The 17531-nt window shown below is 47.5% G+C and overlaps 11 protein-coding genes across 11 annotated transcripts; 6 read left to right on the top strand and 5 right to left on the bottom strand.

Annotated features, from left to right (window-relative positions):
• Nucleotides 1-194: 194 nt before the first annotated feature.
• Nucleotides 195-3392, top strand: OGAPHI_000369 (uncharacterized protein; the record flags this gene model as incomplete). Its single annotated transcript, XM_046204709.1, has 1 exon — nucleotides 195-3392. The coding sequence occupies one exon, from the start codon at nucleotides 195-197 to the stop codon at nucleotides 3390-3392; it is 3198 nt and encodes a 1065-aa protein (XP_046064840.1).
• OGAPHI_000370 (uncharacterized protein) lies at nucleotides 2030-2653 on the bottom strand (the record flags this gene model as incomplete). Its single annotated transcript, XM_046204720.1, has 2 exons — nucleotides 2030-2349; nucleotides 2452-2653. 2 exons carry the CDS (start codon nucleotides 2651-2653, stop codon nucleotides 2030-2032), a joined length of 522 nt encoding a protein of 173 aa, XP_046064841.1.
• Nucleotides 3393-3880: 488 nt separating the features above from the next.
• On the top strand, nucleotides 3881-5614 carry OGAPHI_000368 (uncharacterized protein; the record flags this gene model as incomplete). The annotated part of the gene is made up of 1 exon (XM_046204698.1): nucleotides 3881-5614. One exon carries the CDS (start codon nucleotides 3881-3883, stop codon nucleotides 5612-5614), a length of 1734 nt encoding a protein of 577 aa, XP_046064839.1.
• A 128-nt stretch (nucleotides 5615-5742) lies between these two features.
• On the top strand, nucleotides 5743-6846 carry OGAPHI_000367 (uncharacterized protein; the record flags this gene model as incomplete). Its single annotated transcript, XM_046204686.1, has 1 exon — nucleotides 5743-6846. One exon carries the CDS (start codon nucleotides 5743-5745, stop codon nucleotides 6844-6846), a length of 1104 nt encoding a protein of 367 aa, XP_046064838.1.
• Nucleotides 6847-6878: 32 nt separating this feature from the next.
• On the bottom strand, nucleotides 6879-8531 carry OGAPHI_000366 (uncharacterized protein; the record flags this gene model as incomplete). Its single annotated transcript, XM_046204675.1, has 1 exon — nucleotides 6879-8531. One exon carries the CDS (start codon nucleotides 8529-8531, stop codon nucleotides 6879-6881), a length of 1653 nt encoding a protein of 550 aa, XP_046064837.1.
• A 38-nt stretch (nucleotides 8532-8569) lies between these two features.
• On the top strand, nucleotides 8570-9409 carry OGAPHI_000365 (uncharacterized protein; the record flags this gene model as incomplete). The annotated part of the gene is made up of 1 exon (XM_046204665.1): nucleotides 8570-9409. The coding sequence occupies one exon, from the start codon at nucleotides 8570-8572 to the stop codon at nucleotides 9407-9409; it is 840 nt and encodes a 279-aa protein (XP_046064836.1).
• Nucleotides 9410-9433: 24 nt separating this feature from the next.
• On the bottom strand, nucleotides 9434-13120 carry OGAPHI_000363 (uncharacterized protein; the record flags this gene model as incomplete). The annotated part of the gene is made up of 1 exon (XM_046204644.1): nucleotides 9434-13120. One exon carries the CDS (start codon nucleotides 13118-13120, stop codon nucleotides 9434-9436), a length of 3687 nt encoding a protein of 1228 aa, XP_046064834.1.
• OGAPHI_000364 (uncharacterized protein) lies at nucleotides 10602-10997 on the top strand (the record flags this gene model as incomplete). The annotated part of the gene is made up of 1 exon (XM_046204655.1): nucleotides 10602-10997. One exon carries the CDS (start codon nucleotides 10602-10604, stop codon nucleotides 10995-10997), a length of 396 nt encoding a protein of 131 aa, XP_046064835.1.
• Nucleotides 13121-13605: 485 nt separating the features above from the next.
• On the bottom strand, nucleotides 13606-15579 carry OGAPHI_000362 (uncharacterized protein; the record flags this gene model as incomplete). Its single annotated transcript, XM_046204633.1, has 1 exon — nucleotides 13606-15579. The coding sequence occupies one exon, from the start codon at nucleotides 15577-15579 to the stop codon at nucleotides 13606-13608; it is 1974 nt and encodes a 657-aa protein (XP_046064833.1).
• A 122-nt stretch (nucleotides 15580-15701) lies between these two features.
• OGAPHI_000360 (uncharacterized protein) lies at nucleotides 15702-17441 on the bottom strand (the record flags this gene model as incomplete). Its single annotated transcript, XM_046204611.1, has 1 exon — nucleotides 15702-17441. The coding sequence occupies one exon, from the start codon at nucleotides 17439-17441 to the stop codon at nucleotides 15702-15704; it is 1740 nt and encodes a 579-aa protein (XP_046064831.1).
• Nucleotides 15859-17304, top strand: OGAPHI_000361 (uncharacterized protein; the record flags this gene model as incomplete). Its single annotated transcript, XM_046204622.1, has 4 exons — nucleotides 15859-16028; nucleotides 16178-16352; nucleotides 16452-16821; nucleotides 17027-17304. 4 exons carry the CDS (start codon nucleotides 15859-15861, stop codon nucleotides 17302-17304), a joined length of 993 nt encoding a protein of 330 aa, XP_046064832.1.
• Nucleotides 17442-17531: the final 90 nt, after the last annotated feature.

Below are 17531 nucleotides of genomic sequence, written 5' to 3'. Positions count from 1 at the left end.
TTTTGGAGGATCAAATTATAGACGCAGGCCTTTGGCGTCGATAGACGCAACACCATTTTTTTTTAATTTAGATCAGTTGGGAAAGAGTTCTTTTTTCCGCGTACGCGTTATTAACGCGTTGGGCTCGAATCACCCCTGTATTAAAAAACTAGCAGTACATATTTTGCTTGTCAGTAACCAGGTGATTGATTGCAATGGCTTCAGCTGCCGGGAATTTTATGTCTGAGACTGCCGGTTTGAAAGCCAAGATTCAGCACACTCACTCTCCTCCTTACACTCAGGACTCATACTCAATGAGTACTGTGCAGGACGACGACGATTTTAAAAATATGGATCGATCGTCCTCTTTCCAAACAAGCACGTCCTCGTCGATACGCGAATACTCTAGCGAGCCTGGGTTCAAGCTGGCTGGCGAGATGACCAATGTTGGCTTTTATTCGGGACCAAGCATGAACCACAGCGGTCTAAATAACACCAAACACGCTACTCACGTGAGACGGTCTTTAGTGGTGTCACCTTCCATGAAGACAATTGTTCTGAACCCAGAACCAGCGACCAGCCAGTCTGAAGAGCTCCCCGCCGAGGAGCCAACAAGAACCATCGGACTGGCAAACAGTCCTAGTTTACAAGCTCTTGACGATATCTTAAACGCCAAAACGCAGCACAAAGCCAACAGCTCCTTCACAGCCATCCAGGAAGAGGCAGAACCACAAGACCAAGCAGAATACACACAGGATACCGTGTATCACATGCCTGTTAATCAATCCTTTGCATCTTTTTTCACAGCTCATACTTCCACAACCGCTCCCGAAGCCACAGATCTTATCTCGCTCTCCAGCACCATCAAGGACAAAGCGGCCGACGAGACCCCGACCCTCATGACGCCGAACCTGTTTTCTCCGTCAATGGTGTTCAACGAGCCTGTGGAAACGTTCAGGGTGTTTGACAACAATCCAGCAATTCCCCAGTCTGGCTCTTTCAGCCAGCAGAGCCACGAATCGTCTGCTATCTATGAGATGGGATACGACGAACAGGAGTCCTACGTGCCTCGCAACAGATCTCCTCGTCGTGTTGAACAGAGATACTCCATGAGGCTTGTGGACGACTCTCCGGTCGTCACGCACGATGCTTTCTCCACTCCCGTGACCATACAAGATGTGTTTTCTACACCAGGAACTGTCCAGGATAATTACAGATCGTCCATCGATACACCAAAGAGGCTTTCTCATTTGGAAGCAAACTCAGACGACGAGCGCGAGCAAACTGCAGAGCCGGGGCCAGAACCTGTATTTGTTCCTCAACAACAGCAAGAACCGCAGAGTGTTCCAGCCGAATCGCAACAACAAACAGTCGAACCAGAGGCCGAGAATCCAAAGTCGCTGCCAAAAGCTCAGGAAAAAGAGCTACCCCCTGTTCCAAAAAACAAACGGTTGTCGTTCAAGGGGCTGTTTAAAAACAAAAAGAGCATGCAGTCTTCTCCATCTCTGGCTACCCATGAAAAGCAGTTTGAACCTCACACGCGCAATGGCCATGCCAGACCAAAAAGTTTCAGTTTCTTTGAGGAACCGCGCGAATCGAAACTACAGGACGATCCTAAGGACCGCAGAAGAAGTCTTCTTACGAGCTGGAAGAGAAAGAGTCTTGCTCCAGAGCAGGAGAAGTCAAAGAGAAAGAGTTTCTTCGGACGTAGCAAGTCTCTCAATGTGATCGAGTCTCCAGCTCAAGAGCCGGAAAGAAGGATATCCTCTAGCGACAAGGAGAACCAGCCTGAGCCTGTGACCCGTGCCGGCTCACAGCCTTCAGAGGACCGCAAATCTCTCCTGGATACCTATGGATTCTCCGGTAAGGAATCTCCCTCTGATCTTGGAGTGGTGTTGTCGACTCCTCTTGAATCGCAAACGGAATTCGTCAACAGTAACCCAATGTTCTTGGAGTCTCCAAAGTTCATATCTCCCGAGGAAAGACGTGCATCCACTTTCCATCCGTCAGATGATGTGGAGTCTGCTGAGATTCAGGCAGAGTCAGATCTTTACCGTCTTGACACTCCATCTCCGGTGAATTTCAGCTTCCAAAGCCCAGAAAAGCCAACATTGGCTCCAGAAAGAAGCGGCAACTTCTCGCATATGAAGAGAGACGACAGTTTCACGAGACTTCTTGCCGGTGAGTCTATCTTCCCTAAAAGTTTGGGTGCTGATGAGATTGAGAGTATTGTAACGCTCGAACGGTCACGGTCTATGAGATCCTTGAGATCTCCTAAATCTGGACCAACCTCGATCGTCCACTCGGATTCTTTCAACAGATCTATCGTGGAGATGATCAACAGTGAGAGATCAGACGAGCCAATTGTGACTGCTGACGGGATGGTTGTGGTGAGATCGCCAATCTCGTCGATTTCTTCACCAAAGAGCGTCAGACGTCATGGCGTTCTGAAGCAGACCAATGAACCAATACAGGAATTCGGTATGGAACAAGAAGAGCTGGATGATCTGTACAACATGATCCAATTTGGTGACGACACAGAAATAGACACCGACTTCCATTTCGAGACTGAAGCCGGCAAGGATGGACTGGAACCTCCTATCACGTTTGGCTCGCAGCCACGGTACGAAGAAGAAGAGCCAAGTCCAGAATTGGTTCCTACCGAGCCATACATGGATTCTCCACAGTCTGCCAATTGGGAGGCTGCCAGCGACTGGGAAGAGTACAATTCCACAGGACACTCGGTGGATGATCTGAACCAAACACACTCTTCTACTAGCTTCAACTACAACCCTCAAAGATTCTCGATGGAGAGCACGGGATCTGCATCTTTTGGAAGCCCTGGAAGCGAGAGACAGTCAATGGGACTGAAAGGACCGGCTTTCACCCCGGTTGCAAAACAGTTCCCAGCTACCAGAAGATACAGCAGCTATTCTTATGAGGACGAGCCAGAAAAGGACTTTGAGGATTACATTGCCGAGGCATCGCAGGCGAGCCCGGTTTCACAAGAGCCTCCGGCCCCAGAAAGAATACGCAAGTCTCGGAGAATGTCGCTGATTGGCAAGCTAAACAAAAAGACAGAGACTGGATCTTCATTTTCGAGAAGAAACAGAACCAAGTCACAAGGCTCGATAAGATTGAGTTTCTTTGGTTCCAAGTCTAGTATCGACACACGCGACTTGAACGCCACTCCAATGGGGTCTCCAATGGTGGAAGTCCCACGGGTCCGGTTCTCGTCCAAGATCTTGCTATTCGAGACGTATGACGAGTACGATTACGACAGAAAACCAGACCAAGCCACCTGTAACCAGCTGACACCGCAGCTGGCGTTGCAGATCAAGAGCGAGCTAAATGAGCTCAAAGCAGAAATGCCTGTCCACGAACTTTCCAAATGCTACACGCAGTTCTTTTAGGTGATGAAATTTCGCGCGAAGTAGAATAAATAAATAATTATAAATAATTTGACATTAAACGAGTGATCGATGTTTTGATCTCTGCTAAGTCTTTGCACCATGTCACTTCTGGAATTACAGAAAGCGGGTAAGTTTGCAAGAGTGCTCGTACTAGAAATAGCTAACATTCAGCTTTAATTGCCAAATTGAAAACCTACCAGTCCACGTTTCGACATCTCATAGCCGACACAACAACACACCCAATTGTGGAACGATTACTCAAAGACGAGGTACTGAACCATGTGTATACCTTTTATCGCATCGACGATGAAAAACGGTCATTAAATAGAGACCAGGCCATTTACATTTTAGACCCGTTGATTCCGTATTCGATAGACTGCCTTTTGGCAGACTTCTCAGCAGGCAGACGTTACCAATCGGTGGTGTTGTGTTTTTTACCGGGTCTTACTAAACCAACGTACCAGAGATTGAAACAGAACTCCAACTTGATGAAATCTTGCAACGAGAAGATCGAAACAATCGACTTCCTCAGTTTGAACCCCTTGGAAAACAGGGTCTATGTCACCAATAGCCATTACTCGATTCCTGCTTTGTACAACCCGCAGCATTTTGGACCCGACTTGAACGAGTACCAGGTGGACAAGACAGTGGAATCAATGATGAGTGTGTGTATTTTGTGCAACGAGTACCCAATTGTCCGATACTACAACTCGCCAGTGTCGCGGAAAATAGCCTTGCTATTCCAAGAAAGTCTCGACGAATACTATCGCAAACACCCTGAGCTGTCTCCGACCAGCTTCAAGACCGTCTTCTTCATCACCGACAGAGTGATGGACTTGTTCGCTCCGTTCTGCCACTACAAGTTTTACCGGTCTCAGATATTCGATTTGATGGATACTGAAATCAGAAAAGCTAGAGGCGAGTACACTTATGTTTATGACTACAAGATCCAGACGGGAGACGGCTTGGAGAAAAAGCATCTTGTGTTCGATGATGAGGATCCGGTTTATACCAAGCTTGAGGATTTGCCTATTGAAGAGTACACCAAGACCATTATCGAGGAAATCAACGAGCTCAAGGCCACCGAGGCCAAGTACTCCAATCTGAAATATGCCTCTGACTTATCGCATGCCGCTCTGAACCAAGGAGATTACTTGTTTGCTAGACAGTTGACAACGGGCCATTTTGAGCTGATCAACAAGATAGACAAGCTGTTCCGTGAAGAGTGTATCTTAGACCTGATTGTTTTCGAAAACAAGTGCGCTTCCAACGTCAACGGAACCAAAGAGCAGTATGAGCCGTTGACGGAAGAGCTTTTGGAGCTGCTTGCTAACCAGAAGATCGATCTCGGAAACAAAATTAGACTTCTGATAGTGTACGCATACTATCGTGGAGGGATTATTGAGGAGGATTTAAGGAAGCTGTGTTTTTTCGGTCTTCCAGATAAAAGCAAGACCGAGTCGATTGTTACACTGTTCAAGAACTTCCAGTACCTTGGATTCTGGCTGTTGAAACCAAATCTCCATGAGAAACCGTTCAAGATCACCTCTTATTTCGATGTGAGAAACACCCAGGAGCTGACAGAGAGATACGTGCCAAGTCTGACCAATGTTGTCACGCGGCTCGCTTACGGAAAGCTACCGGAGGTGTACAAAGAGGTTTATTCGAAAGGTAGCCGCGAAGATGCGCCAAAGGACTTCCCGTACGTGAAAGGTGCGCCTATTGACGACGACGAGTCGGATCAAGCCCAGTACACTGCTCCAGTCAGAAACATGCCTAAATGGAAGAGCTCGAAGCAGCAGGACGCAAACAAGGACCGGATCATGCTGTTTGTTGCTGGAGGACTGACCCATTCAGAGCTAAGTACTATAACGTCGTTGGAGCCCAAACTGAACAAGAACATATTTATCGGAACGGACGAGCTATACTCGACGTGGGACTTGATTGGAGACCTGCGCCTGATCAATGACGACCGCAAGAACTTCAATTTCCCGCTGGACGAGAAGTTTGCTAAAAAAAAGGTTCCTAGCCATCTATACGAGAGATCTGCAGCTCCGTCTGCTACCAAGCCGCCGGCGCCAGCTTCTACTCCGGGATCAGCGCAAAGTCGTGTGTCGTCGCAAGCGTCCAGCTCGCAGAAGACCGGAACAACCACCTCGTCGGCAGAACACTCTCGGAAGCGCGACAAGCTGTTCAAGAAATTCAAAAACTTTAATATTTAACGCGACTTGCCCTGCAATTCGGCCCGAAAAGTTGTTGAAGTACGAAAAACTAAATAGACAATCTGTTCTCTATAGAAAAAAATATCTCCCAAGATCTGTGAGGCGCTCTAGTTGAGATCGGAAACAACATGTTTGGGTTTGGAAAGAAGAAGACGGACCCTGAGCCGGAAGCCAAGCCGAAGCGCGACTTGATCAAAGTGTCGGTGCCGTTTGAAGAGCCTCCTTCTTACCTAAAGCCCCCTGAGGAAACAAAGCTTTCGGAAGAGGAACTTGAGAAATACAACACCGTTTTGAAGCACTTCCAAGATCCGGATCTGAAAGTGCCCTCCACGGAGCACCACCACAAGGGTGCGCTTGTTGCGCTGTCCAAAGACCAAAAGGCTTGGCTCACACGAGAGTGCTTCTTGAGATATCTCCGGGCCTCCAAATGGCACGTCGAATCGGCAATCAAGAGAATCGAGGGCACCTTGGGATGGAGAAAAGAGTTTGGTATTGAGAGCATGACGGATGAGTCTGAGAACATCGTCACTTCCGAATTGGTGTCTCCGGAGTCAGAGACCGGTAAGGAAGTGATTTTGGGATTTGATAACCAGTGCAGACCGTGTTTGTACTTGAAGCCGGGCCGTCAGAACACGAAAACCTCGTTCAGACAGGTCCAGCATCTGGTGTTTTTCCTTGAACGCGTGATTGACTTCATGCCTTCGGGCCAGGACTCGCTGGCTCTGCTAATCGACTTTAAAAACCACCCAGAGATCGCAGCACAAGCAGAAACTTCCAAGGTCCCGCCACTGACCGTGGGCAAGCAGGTGCTTCACATCCTCCAGACACACTACCCAGAAAGACTGGGTAAGGCTCTTCTGACTAATATCCCGTTCCTGGGCAGAACGTTCCTCAGACTAATCTATCCGTTCATCGATCCGTTGACCAAGGAGAAACTCGTGTTTGACGCGGACTTCGCCGACTTCTGTCCTGCCGAGCAGCTCGACAAGGAGTTCGACGGCCTGGTGGACTTCGAGTACGACCACGAAGTGTACTTCCCAGCCCTGGTCGAGATGGCCAAGAAGAAACAGGCCCATTACATTGCTAGATTCGAGGAGTTTGGTGGGGTGGTTGGTTTGAGCGAAATCGATCTCCGCGGCAACGGCCCGATCACCGTTCCCGTTGGATCCCATCCTTTCGACACCAAGGTCGATGGCCTGGCTGAGAAAACAGCAAAGCTGACTGTCGAATAGCAATAGATATATTCGAGTAATTATAAAGATGTCTATTTGAATCGGGCGCGCTGGTTTCGTTCCTGCGGCGGCGAGGCGCTCCTCTTTCTTTCCTCCTCCTCTTCCTCCTCCTCTTCTGGGAGGCCGTTGAGTGTCTCTCTCATTTCCTCTGTGAGTGCTCCCAAACCAATGGCTGTGAAAAAATTGATCGAGAACCGCAGTCGATCGGCGTCCTCTGTTGGGAAAATGCCGTTGATGTACGGCTGGATGTACTCCTCGGCCAGCCGCAATCGAAGTTTGCTCACTCCCAACTCCTCTTGCATCTTGACAAACAGGAACTTGAGAAAGATACGTCCTGCGCTCGTGGTATCTTCCTCAGTCAGCTGGATCAGACTCAAGATCTCCCAGCCCATCTTATCTGAGGCAAACATATGGCCCCAGAACGACCCAATGTTGCGGATCAAAGAAAGCTCGAAAGTGTGGCAGTTGGTGTAGTTTTGCTCAAAAACCGTATCAAAAGCTTTGGCCCAGCGACGGTTGACAGAAATCAGTTTCTCTCCAATAAGTCCGTAGTATTTCGAGTAAGTCTTCTCCTGTGCACAACACTTTACAATCATATCCACAAGCATAGTCTCCTTGCGCTCCGGGTCGATCGGCGGCAGCTTCAGGAGCTTGTGTAGGGCTTCTTCGTGGTTGATACTGGACATGGCCGTCAAATACACTGTTTTCTGGAAGTTCGTGAGCTCTGTCTCTGTGAGGTCCTTGATCTGTTCCTTGACGAGGTCATCACCTTCGGCTTCCTCATCCTCGCTTTCCTCTTCACTCTCTTCCTCGCTGTCTTCGCCCAGAATGTCCTTGCGGAGCTCGGAGTACTCCCCTTCGTGCTTCTCGTACTCTGCGTCGAACTGGAACTCGTTCAATGCCTCCTGCGCTCGCAGCTTGTCGTCCAGGTTCTTTGTATGTGTCACTTTGTCCTGGTCCTCAACCAGATCCAGGGCCTCAGGAATGCTGAGACCGGAGGTGTGTGTGTTTCTCCTGCTTTTGAAAGCGTTCTGGATAAGTAGCTGTATTCGTCCAGAAACCATATCCTCGCTCAGAACGGTCCTCAGTCTGTCAAAGACGGCGTTGCACGCCACAGATGCAGACTCGTATAAAAACGCCCCGCAGTTTTCCAGCAACGCACACGCAATCTCCACTGTCTCGTCTGTGGGATGTTCCAGCAACAGAAACAAAAGCTGTAACGCAACAATCTCGTGACAAACCTGGAAATTCACCAACTGGGCCAAAAATACCACCGACGCCTTGCTGACGGCACGGTCGTTGTTCTTGAACGCCTTTCGGAACTGCAAAATCAACCGGGTCACCAATAAATCTCCGATCTCTGGGATCTTGGAGTTCAGCACACAAATCAATGCTGCAAACACCGGCGTGTACGATTGCGACGCTTTCTGCGATTTCATGACAGCTCTCACCAAGAGTCCTTTCCCTCTCACCAGATTCAACCGGAATAGGTCCACCACCACCTCCTTGACATTTTCCTCATTGACCTTGTTAATTTCTCCAATTATCTGTTTGTTCAGCTTGTCCCATTCGAGTTTCTGAAACACCTCAGAATGCTGTTCAATTTCTGCGTCTGCCAAAAGCTGTTTGAGCTTGGCAGGCGGGATATATTTTGAGGAATCCAAAACCTCCTTAGCAGAGGTCATTTGTTAAAGATTGAACTTTTTTTTGCTAACAATTTATTATGAATACTCTTGTTCTGATAAAGGGCGAATCTAATATTGACAAGCTGCTTTTTATAGCGCTTAGCCATTCCAAGACGTCGCTCTATGTGATAATTGAGCCCAGACCGGCAAAACTGGAGCAATTGAACCTTTTGACTACCAAAATCTACGAGCTAGCTTACTTCTTTAACCCACAGATCCAGGTGAATGTGCTCTACAGAGACCCTGGCCTGAAAGACGCCAAACTTGTCACTTTCGACGAAGTCCATGATAGTCTTGACTATCCGAAGATCATAGTGCTGCCACAGGACCTGGAAGAAGTGGATCTCCCTGCCTTTACCAAACCTTCCATTTCTGTCACCCAGGACGCTACGTACCATCAGTACGAAGTCTGTGCTGTGGGGGGGACATTTGACCATCTTCACAGCGGGCACAAGATTCTGCTCACCGCGGCAGTGTTTCTGACCAAGACAAAACTCATTGTGGGTGTCACGGGGCCCGAGTTGCTCAAAAACAAAAAGTACGCAGAATACCTCGAGTCGTACGAGCAGCGGGTGGAGAAGACCAAATCGTTTATCAAGCTGGTCGATCCAGCAATCAGCGTGGAGTTTTTCCAGATCAACGACGTGTGTGGCCCAACTGCCTCCATCAAAGATATTGATGCCTTGGTTCTAAGCTCGGAAAGCGCAAAAGGTGGCCAGTTCATCAATAGCGTCAGAAGCGAAAAGGGCTTCCCGTTGCTCACGATCCACGAAATGTCTATTTTGGGCGGAGATCAACAAGATAACTACAAAGACAAACTCAGCAGTACGCAGCTACGCAAAATCGAATACGAAAAAGATCACGGTACCGGGAACTAAACTCAAGCGCAAAATAATTCATTCTTACTCCCTTATAAAGATCGACGGCTCAAAAACAGCGCCTTTTCTCACTGTGCGGTCAGGATGGTCAACACAAATCTGGATATCTGGCGAATTGAGAACATCGAAAAGCTCAATTGAGTCTGTGTCCTCGGAGTCAAGGTACTCGACGTCTTTTAGGTCTGTGATTCCAACTCGAACACTATTGAACTCCTTGTCACTCAATCCAAGCAGCTTGTGTAGTCTCACCTTGGTCTGAGATAACGGCTCACCCTTCACCAAGTCAAACACAAACGGTAGACCATGAGCACTGGTGATCCGCCCGAAAAATTGAAATCCTGTCACCAATTTCGAAGTTCTTGACCCGTGGTCCAAAATCTCCTTGTACTTCGGAAAGTTTCCAATCACCAGCTGGTCAAAGGCATCAATGGTGGTGTCTAGCGGATAGACACTCAGTCTCACGTGACGGTCTGGTGCCCAACATATGAGGTCGTTTCTTTCGTCCGGCTTTATGTTGACTTTCGTTTGCAACCGGTCGATCAGATTATCGATCGTGCTTGATTTAGGAAGGAAAAACTCGTGTTTCTGTTCACGGCAGATTCCTTGACCCACCCAAGACACACGGCACAGTTTCATTTCCTCGAACTCGGCAAGAGTCACGTTCAGCACTTCGTACTGCAGATCCAGCGTTTGCGACTTCGGAATCTTGTCGATCAGACGTCTGAACACGGTTTCTCTTCTCAGAGGAATCCGTTGATTCGAGTGTCCGAGAATGAACAGTCTCAAATAGTCGGGATCAACGTTGATCTGGGCTCCAATCTTTTCTGCCAATGCTTTATAGTTGGACATTGTGGAAAACCAAATCTCGAATTCTTTGTTGGACGATTTAGACGACAAAGACTTCTTGGAATCACCTGCGTCCTCCTCGTCTGCGATCTTGACGTATTCCTCCTCATCCTCGTCGGCTTTCACCAGAGGTGAGATTCTGAAATGACATCTGTTAGCCATGAAATCGTAGATATCCTCCACTGTTTTCAACTCAACGTCTGGATCAGGGTGAAGCTCGCTCTCAGCTTTGGTGAAACAGATAATATCCCCGTTTCCTAATTCAGACTTGTAGAAACTCTTTGACGGGTTCAACCATTGGACCTGGTTTGGGCCGAACTCTTCATAGAATCTCAAAGAGGTGTTCATGTCGAATCCCATAAAGTTGTTCAGCAGTTCAGTGAGGTACTCAATCTGGTTCTCAGCGGGCGCAATCACATGGGTGATTCCTCTGACAGATTGGTTTTTTTGGTCAAAGTACTTCACAAACAGCATGACTTTATCAGATGCATCAGAAACAGACTCGAACTTAGGAACGCTGTACTCTGAAGTGACAATCTCGACAATCTTTTTGAATCTGTCCTCAAATGGCTCCAAACTGTCCAAGTCGGAAGGAACTTTGTGTTTGGACTTGAGCTCAAAGAATCCGTTGGACAGATACTTCAACTCCTTGGCTGCTTCTTCAAGGTATAAAATCAGCTGGGAGCTCTGGTTTGTCTTCTTGCGTTTGGACGTAAGCGACTCCGTGTGCTTCACTATTTGACCCACTGTGATCTCTGTGTTTCTTGCGTCGTCAAAGTGGCGAGGAATCGGCACGTAAGGACGGTATGCAAAGTTGTGACGGCTCAGAATCGTCCAGAGTCTGAATTGGCTCGCCTGGTCTGGCGTGTATCCAAGTTTCTCGGCCAACAACTCATAAACTTTCGAAAACGGCTCAGACTTCAGCACCCGGAATTTGAGAGACGATGATTCAGGATCAAACAAGTCGGCGGAGTAGTTAAGTCTGTCCTCTTCGTTTGGTCCTAAATCAAAGCCCTCGTACTTCAAGAATCCCTTGTTTGTGTACACTTTGAAGTTGGCATACAAATGCATTTCTTCTTGCTCTTTGCGTAATCTCTCATACTCGTCCTGTTCAAACTTGATCTGCTTGGATATATGAGCTGGCACATCTGCATCGGTGACCTCTCCAAGAACCTCTTGAATCTTGTTCTTGCGGATATACACCAACATGTACGCTGAAGTGTGTCTCTTGAGTTGGTATTCTTGCTGTTGTTCTCTTGTCAACTTTCTTGGGTCAACAGTAAGGGTGTCTGCTCCAAAATTACCTTCAAAGACTTCATGCGGAGTCACCCTCCAGACTCTGTCGTCCTCGAATCTGAACCACTCGTCCTTTGTTGTTGGCTTGATCATAGCATAGTAGTGGCCAACAGAGACATCTCCCTGGTGGACCAAAACACCTTGCAGCTCGTACTCCCAATTCTCGTTGTACGCTTCTGTGTCTTTGTCCAAATAAGGCTTCAAATCCAGGGAGTCAAAATATTCGTATCTGTCGTTGACCTTCACAAGTTGATCGTACTCAAAATCGTACTCAAACCTTTTCAGTTGCAAATGAAGAACAGACGGGAAAGCCTCAAACACGACACCTTTTTCTGCATCCTGTAAACCAAATCCAGAAGCGTCATATTTGTTGTCACCATTCAACAATTCAAGCTCGACGTAATTGTCAAAGGACTCCTTGATGTTTTTCATGTTCTTCACGTTCAATTGAATATCCCAAAAATCTTCGGTACGACTACTTTCGTAATCCACGTTGATGCAACGGATAAAACTCTTCATTTTACCCACAAAAATGTCGTTAAGACACCCTTCAATCTCTGTATTTTTCATTTTCGACTCCAATCTATCCATAAGGATACGGTTGAGTTCCTGCACATCGTGCTGGGTGAAAGCGTCAGCGGTATTCCATCCAAAGGAGTGTGTGAGTTCCAAAGTATCAACCGGCTTGTTTGATGTTTGGAGACTGTAGAATATCCTTTGCAAAGATAAGGAGACACTCTTCGGTTGTTCCAGATATTGTTGAAAAGAGTTGTAACCGAAACTGATCTCGTCCTGAGTAGGAATCTGATACACTTTCTTTCTAAAGATCTTGGTGAAGTAGTATGACTGGAGGAGGGAGTTGAGGTAACAAGTTGCACCTTGATTGGTGATTCCAACATATCCCGTTTCCTTTTTCGAATCGTATTCCAAGAAATCGTGCCATAGAACTCCGGTGTGATCGTCAATCACTCTGACGTATGCGGTGATGTTGACGGAATTGGACTTGAGGATCTTGATGTCAGACGCTAGTCTTGAATTCAAAAGCCCCACGAATCCCCAATCGGTAATTCTTGGGTTGAAACGGTAAAACGAGCTATTGGACTTGTGCACTGTCGGATCGGAAGGAAGCCACGCATCGATGGCGAACTGAACACAGCAGTGCCAATTACCATCCTCTGGCGCTTTCAGTGGATGTGCTTCTAGGTAGACCGAGTATGCGGAAGCGTTTTTTCTTGTTGGAGGCATCACCAAGAGGTTGAACTCGAAATCGTCTCCGACTTTGAAACGAGGACCAGAATACTTGTCCTCCTTCAATTCGGACAGGTCCGGAATCTCCCACGTGTGGTATCCCTCCGAGTCGATACTGTATCCCTTTGGGGGTTCATCAAGATACTGTGTGAAGTTGCGAGATTGTGTAGATGCGTCGTGATGTTTCGAAGCGGCGGTCCCAGAGACAGACACTTGTTGGTCAATTGGTTGTTTTTCGTTATCAGTCAGGTAATCTGAGGACTCGCTAGACGAGATCTCTTGCTCGTATCCATCGCGAACTCCAGGATTGAGTCCATTCATATTTTTAACGCGTGCACTAGAGGAATGTGAAAGGCAAAGTATTCAAACCTGGTTAGATCTTGGTGAAACGGTTCAATTAGAGCCAATCCGATTGAATGGAACAAATGCCAACTTTTGATCGTCTTTCGTGGTTGTGAAACTTGGCGAAAGAGCTGTTGTGGGTCCTCCTATTAACAATTCAGCAAGTTTGCCTCTAACAAGCCAACCAATATTTACAGACGCTTATCAGAAGATCAGGTATCAATGGCAACAATAACACAGCCTGTTAGTGAGTAATGTACAATCTAACAGGAATCCAAATGCTGATGTAGATGAAAACACAATAGTTTTGTTAAATGCTTAAATCAAATGGCACTCTTTAATTAATGTTTGAAATCTGACATTCTCCGCAACGGCTTTATTATTAATTTTGATTTCTTGATTTCTCAAGTATTAGGTGACCAAGAAGAAAAAATTAGAAAACTAGAAAAAAAATTAACACATCCTTACACATTCAACCGCTTGAGCTTCCTCGCTATATCCTTGCTCAACGCTTGTGGATGCACAAGTTTTTCCAAGGTGGGGTTCGAAATGTCCGGAGAATGTCTCATTGGGGTTGTAACCTCCTCCGATTCCTTCGGAACAAAATGGTTGTTTTGAGCTTCTTCTCCGTCGTCTAATTCTAGCGTCGATTCACTTAAATTTTGGTCGTAGTAGTTTCGTAAAGATCGTTTGTCTGTCGATGGAGTTTGGCTGCTCGAAGCTCCATCTTCTCTGGATGCAGCATTTTCCTCCTCGTCTTCGTCGTCGTTGTAATCTATCTCAAAGTTGCCAGCAAGCTCGTCTTGTATATCTTGCTGCTCTTGTAGGGACTCTCTTTCGTCGTCAGATGTGTCGCTAACGTCTCTTGAAGCAATCACATTTTTAAGTTTCGAAGGCTCGCCATGCGTGTGTTTCCCTAACGTGTCGTCAAGCTGGTCCTCGCTCAATGTGAACTTGGCTTTGGATCGTTTCGGTTCCGTTTCCACTGACTGCTCCTCGTCATCTTCATCCTCGACATCGGATGGATGCGAGAGATTGTGATCCAGATTGTCCTCGTCTTCAAGGTCGCTCCCGGGTGATGAACCGTGTCGTCTGTGGTATGTGGTGTATGATTTCTTGTTTTTATCACTCAATAAATGGATGAACGACCGTTGCTCCTCTCTATTGTTCCAGTTCAGAACTCTACTGACACTGTCGATATATTCTGTCTTGGACGATCTCACGGTTGGGAATGGAAACGGAGATGCGCACACCGTCACGTAGTAACCTTTCAAAAGCTCGACTCGGGATCTACCGTCAAAAGAGGCCCATGCAGTGGATCTAGACCGCAATGGGACTTTGACTTTCAAAGCCATTGTATCTGGCAACAATATCGGCCTGAAAGAAAGCGTGTGAGGACATATGGGAGTCACACTGATGGCACTGACTCCCGGATGCACTAGGGAGCCACCAGCACTAAGAGAATAGGCAGTCGATCCTGTTGGGGTAGCAATAATAAGTCCGTCTGCTTGAGCAACTGTCAACAACGAGCCGTCTCCGTATAGTTCCAGCATCGAAACCCACGGAGAAGGACCTCTGTCGACTGTCAATTCGTTCAAAACTTGTTGTTCGCAAACAAGATCACCCTCGGCTGTATGCACCCGACAAGTGAACCGCATTCGGAGATTTGTGTGGACACCCGTTTTGATGACTGTAGCCAGAATACTTCGGAAGTTTTCGAAGGGGAACGTTGTGAGGAAACCCAGTGAGCCGAGCGAGAACGACATCACCGGAGGAACCACTCTTTGGAACAAAGTCGATGCGTACAAAACTGTTCCGTCTCCTCCCAGAGTGATCACAAGGTCGAAAGTATCGGGGTTTTCTCTGATTAGTTTCTTTGTCCAGAACTTGAGTCTTCCTTCTGCAGACGGATTGTCGTGGATAAGGCCTTGCGGATCGAATCTTTTCGATTTTTCGAGGTGGTAGTCGACGTAAACTTGAGTCTCGTCATTTATTGTAAGGAGCCATTCGGCAACTTCTTTTGTAAGGTAGACCAGCGAATTGTCTCTGGCCTTGGTAATGAGCATGACTGACCGCAATTGGAGATGAATTGTGGCTCGGTTCAGGTTTTTCGCCAGTATGCGAACCCCGTGAGCAGTCTTTGCGAGCTGAGCATGGGACTTGACGGTTTTGAGGTTGCTATTTGACAAGGTTCTTAGCAAATCTGCCGGTGTTGGGGCTCTTTGGGGCTCCTGAGCATTTGGATCCTGATGATAGTGTTTCTCGCGATGGGAGGACACAGTAAATGTTTGTCTGGGGTTATCATTGCAGTACAAACTGTCGTGCAGAATCGGCTGTTTTGCCTCGAGCGAGCCGGTGTGTTCCATCGGATTGACCCCCTCCAGTCCATAGAGCGATGTGGGGGAGTCAAGATTGTTTGAGGAATTGGCGCCACCCATTATAAAAGAAAATCAAGGAGATACAAATTATATCCGAGATTTTTTCTTTTAACAAAGCAACTGGGGACTAATCTGTAATTTTTAAAGCACATCAAATTTAATTATTTATTTGTCTGTAGAAACTAATCTTTGGTGACTTTGCAAGTCCAGCCGGAATTCTTGTCCAAGAGAGGTAAGGAGGCACCCAGACACCAACCCAACTCGTTGTCGCTGATCTTCTTTGCGGTTCTGAGCTCTCTGTCAAGAGGAATGTCGTAACCGGTGTGAAGCAGAGCTGTCATGAAGGACAGATCCAAACACCACAATGGCTCGTCAGTCAGCTCTTTGATGGACTCAGGCTGGGTCAGGTATTGGTTCCATGCAGAAGAGCCAGAACACACAAGTTTGGTCAAGTCTTTCATCTCGTCCAGCGTGAAAGAAAGTGGCATTCCAATTGGCTTTAATCTGTCGTAGAAGTACGAGAAGATGAACATATCAGAGCTCTGGGAGAACTGGTGTCTCAATGATGGCTGGTAGATACCGTTGAACGAACATGACTTGGACTCACACTCCAACTCCTTGTTCAAAATAGTCTCGGCCAGAGATCTACATTGAACAGAGGCAGTCTTGGCCATATCGTCATTCTCGTTCTTGGCCATGGAAACGAAGTTCACCACGTAGGTGGTCTTGTCGGCAAGCTCGACCTTGACGTCCTCAGCAGTAGTTCCTGGTGGCAGACATGGATGTGGGATAGAAACGTCGGCAGTGGCATCCGAACCCGAAGCAGGAGTCAGGTTATATTTGGAGTCCTTCAGAGCAGCCTCAACAACCAGAGAGTTCACCTTTCTTCTTCCTTGCATGAGTCCGAAACCGAGATGGGAGTATTGGTATAGGGTGAAGTCGGAACCGCCAAAGCTGACTTCGTACTTGTGCTCACCTTCGATCATGCTCTGGCCGTCCAAAGGCTCAAACACGATCTGAGTAGATCCTCCACCCAAGTCGAACACGGCAGCAGTAGGTCTCTTTTCCTTGGCTCCAATGTTACCCAAAAGGTAGTTGGTAGTGATCCACGCGTAAACACCTTCGTCACTTCCGTCCATGATGGAGATACCGTCTCCTTCCACGACTGGGAATGGGTAGTCGTTTTCAAGATGGCTTCTAACCTCCGCAAGGATAGCCCGGGATTTCTCTTCTCCGAGCAGTCTCAGACCGGCAGTGGCCTTCAATGCAACAGGCGTGCAGCCCTGTTTAGCCTTTGGCACGGTAGCAACGGCCAGATCAAGCAGTTCGTCCAATGAGGCGGCAGCGCCCACGGCGTCGGTGTCGAAAGAGGAGAGACCTGGGTTCAGCATCTTGAACTCTTCCTTGAGCAGTTTAGGAGGCGACACACATGTGTCGAACGAGTAAACGTGGATTCTAGATCCAGTAGATCCTGCGTCGATCATAATCACGTACTCCTCATCGGCAGTACACGAGGACGACTTGGAGCTGCCCTTGGCAGCCTTGGCCTCTTCTTTGGAGTCGTGCAATGGAGCAGCAGCCTTGCTTGGAGCAGCTTTTGGTTTGGCAACAGCAGAAGCAGCCCCAGTGTCTGGCTTACTAGCCTTTTCAGGCTTGTCCTCTGCAAAGGAACTATCAGCAGTCTGTTCCAGAGGTTTAGCAGGGGCGACGACCGGCTTCGATTCCGGGTACAGAGGTTCTGTGGTGTCGTCTGAGTCCAGGACGGCACCCGCAGTGTTGACCTGATGCGACTCTGTGGAAAGATTGGTGAAAGAGTCCTCCTTTGGTTGGGAAGGAGCCAGGAACACCACGATGTACAGAACAGTCAACACTGCACCGACAATCAAAAATTTGTTGTAACGATAGGAGAAAAACGCAGACATGGCGTGGTGAATGTTGACGTGCCTGTGTTTTTTTGTTAAGGAGCAGATAAAAAGAGCTTCTTTCTTTTTTCCACCACTTGTCCTTTAATT

Source organism: Ogataea philodendri, assembly GCF_020536065.1.
Source record: "Ogataea philodendri strain CBS6075 chromosome Unknown scaffold9, whole genome shotgun sequence".
In the NCBI taxonomy this organism is placed as follows: domain Eukaryota; kingdom Fungi; phylum Ascomycota; class Pichiomycetes; order Pichiales; family Pichiaceae; genus Ogataea; species Ogataea philodendri.
The sequence above is the reverse complement of the archived record's forward strand: the minus strand, read 5'-3'. Positions and strand labels throughout refer to the sequence as shown.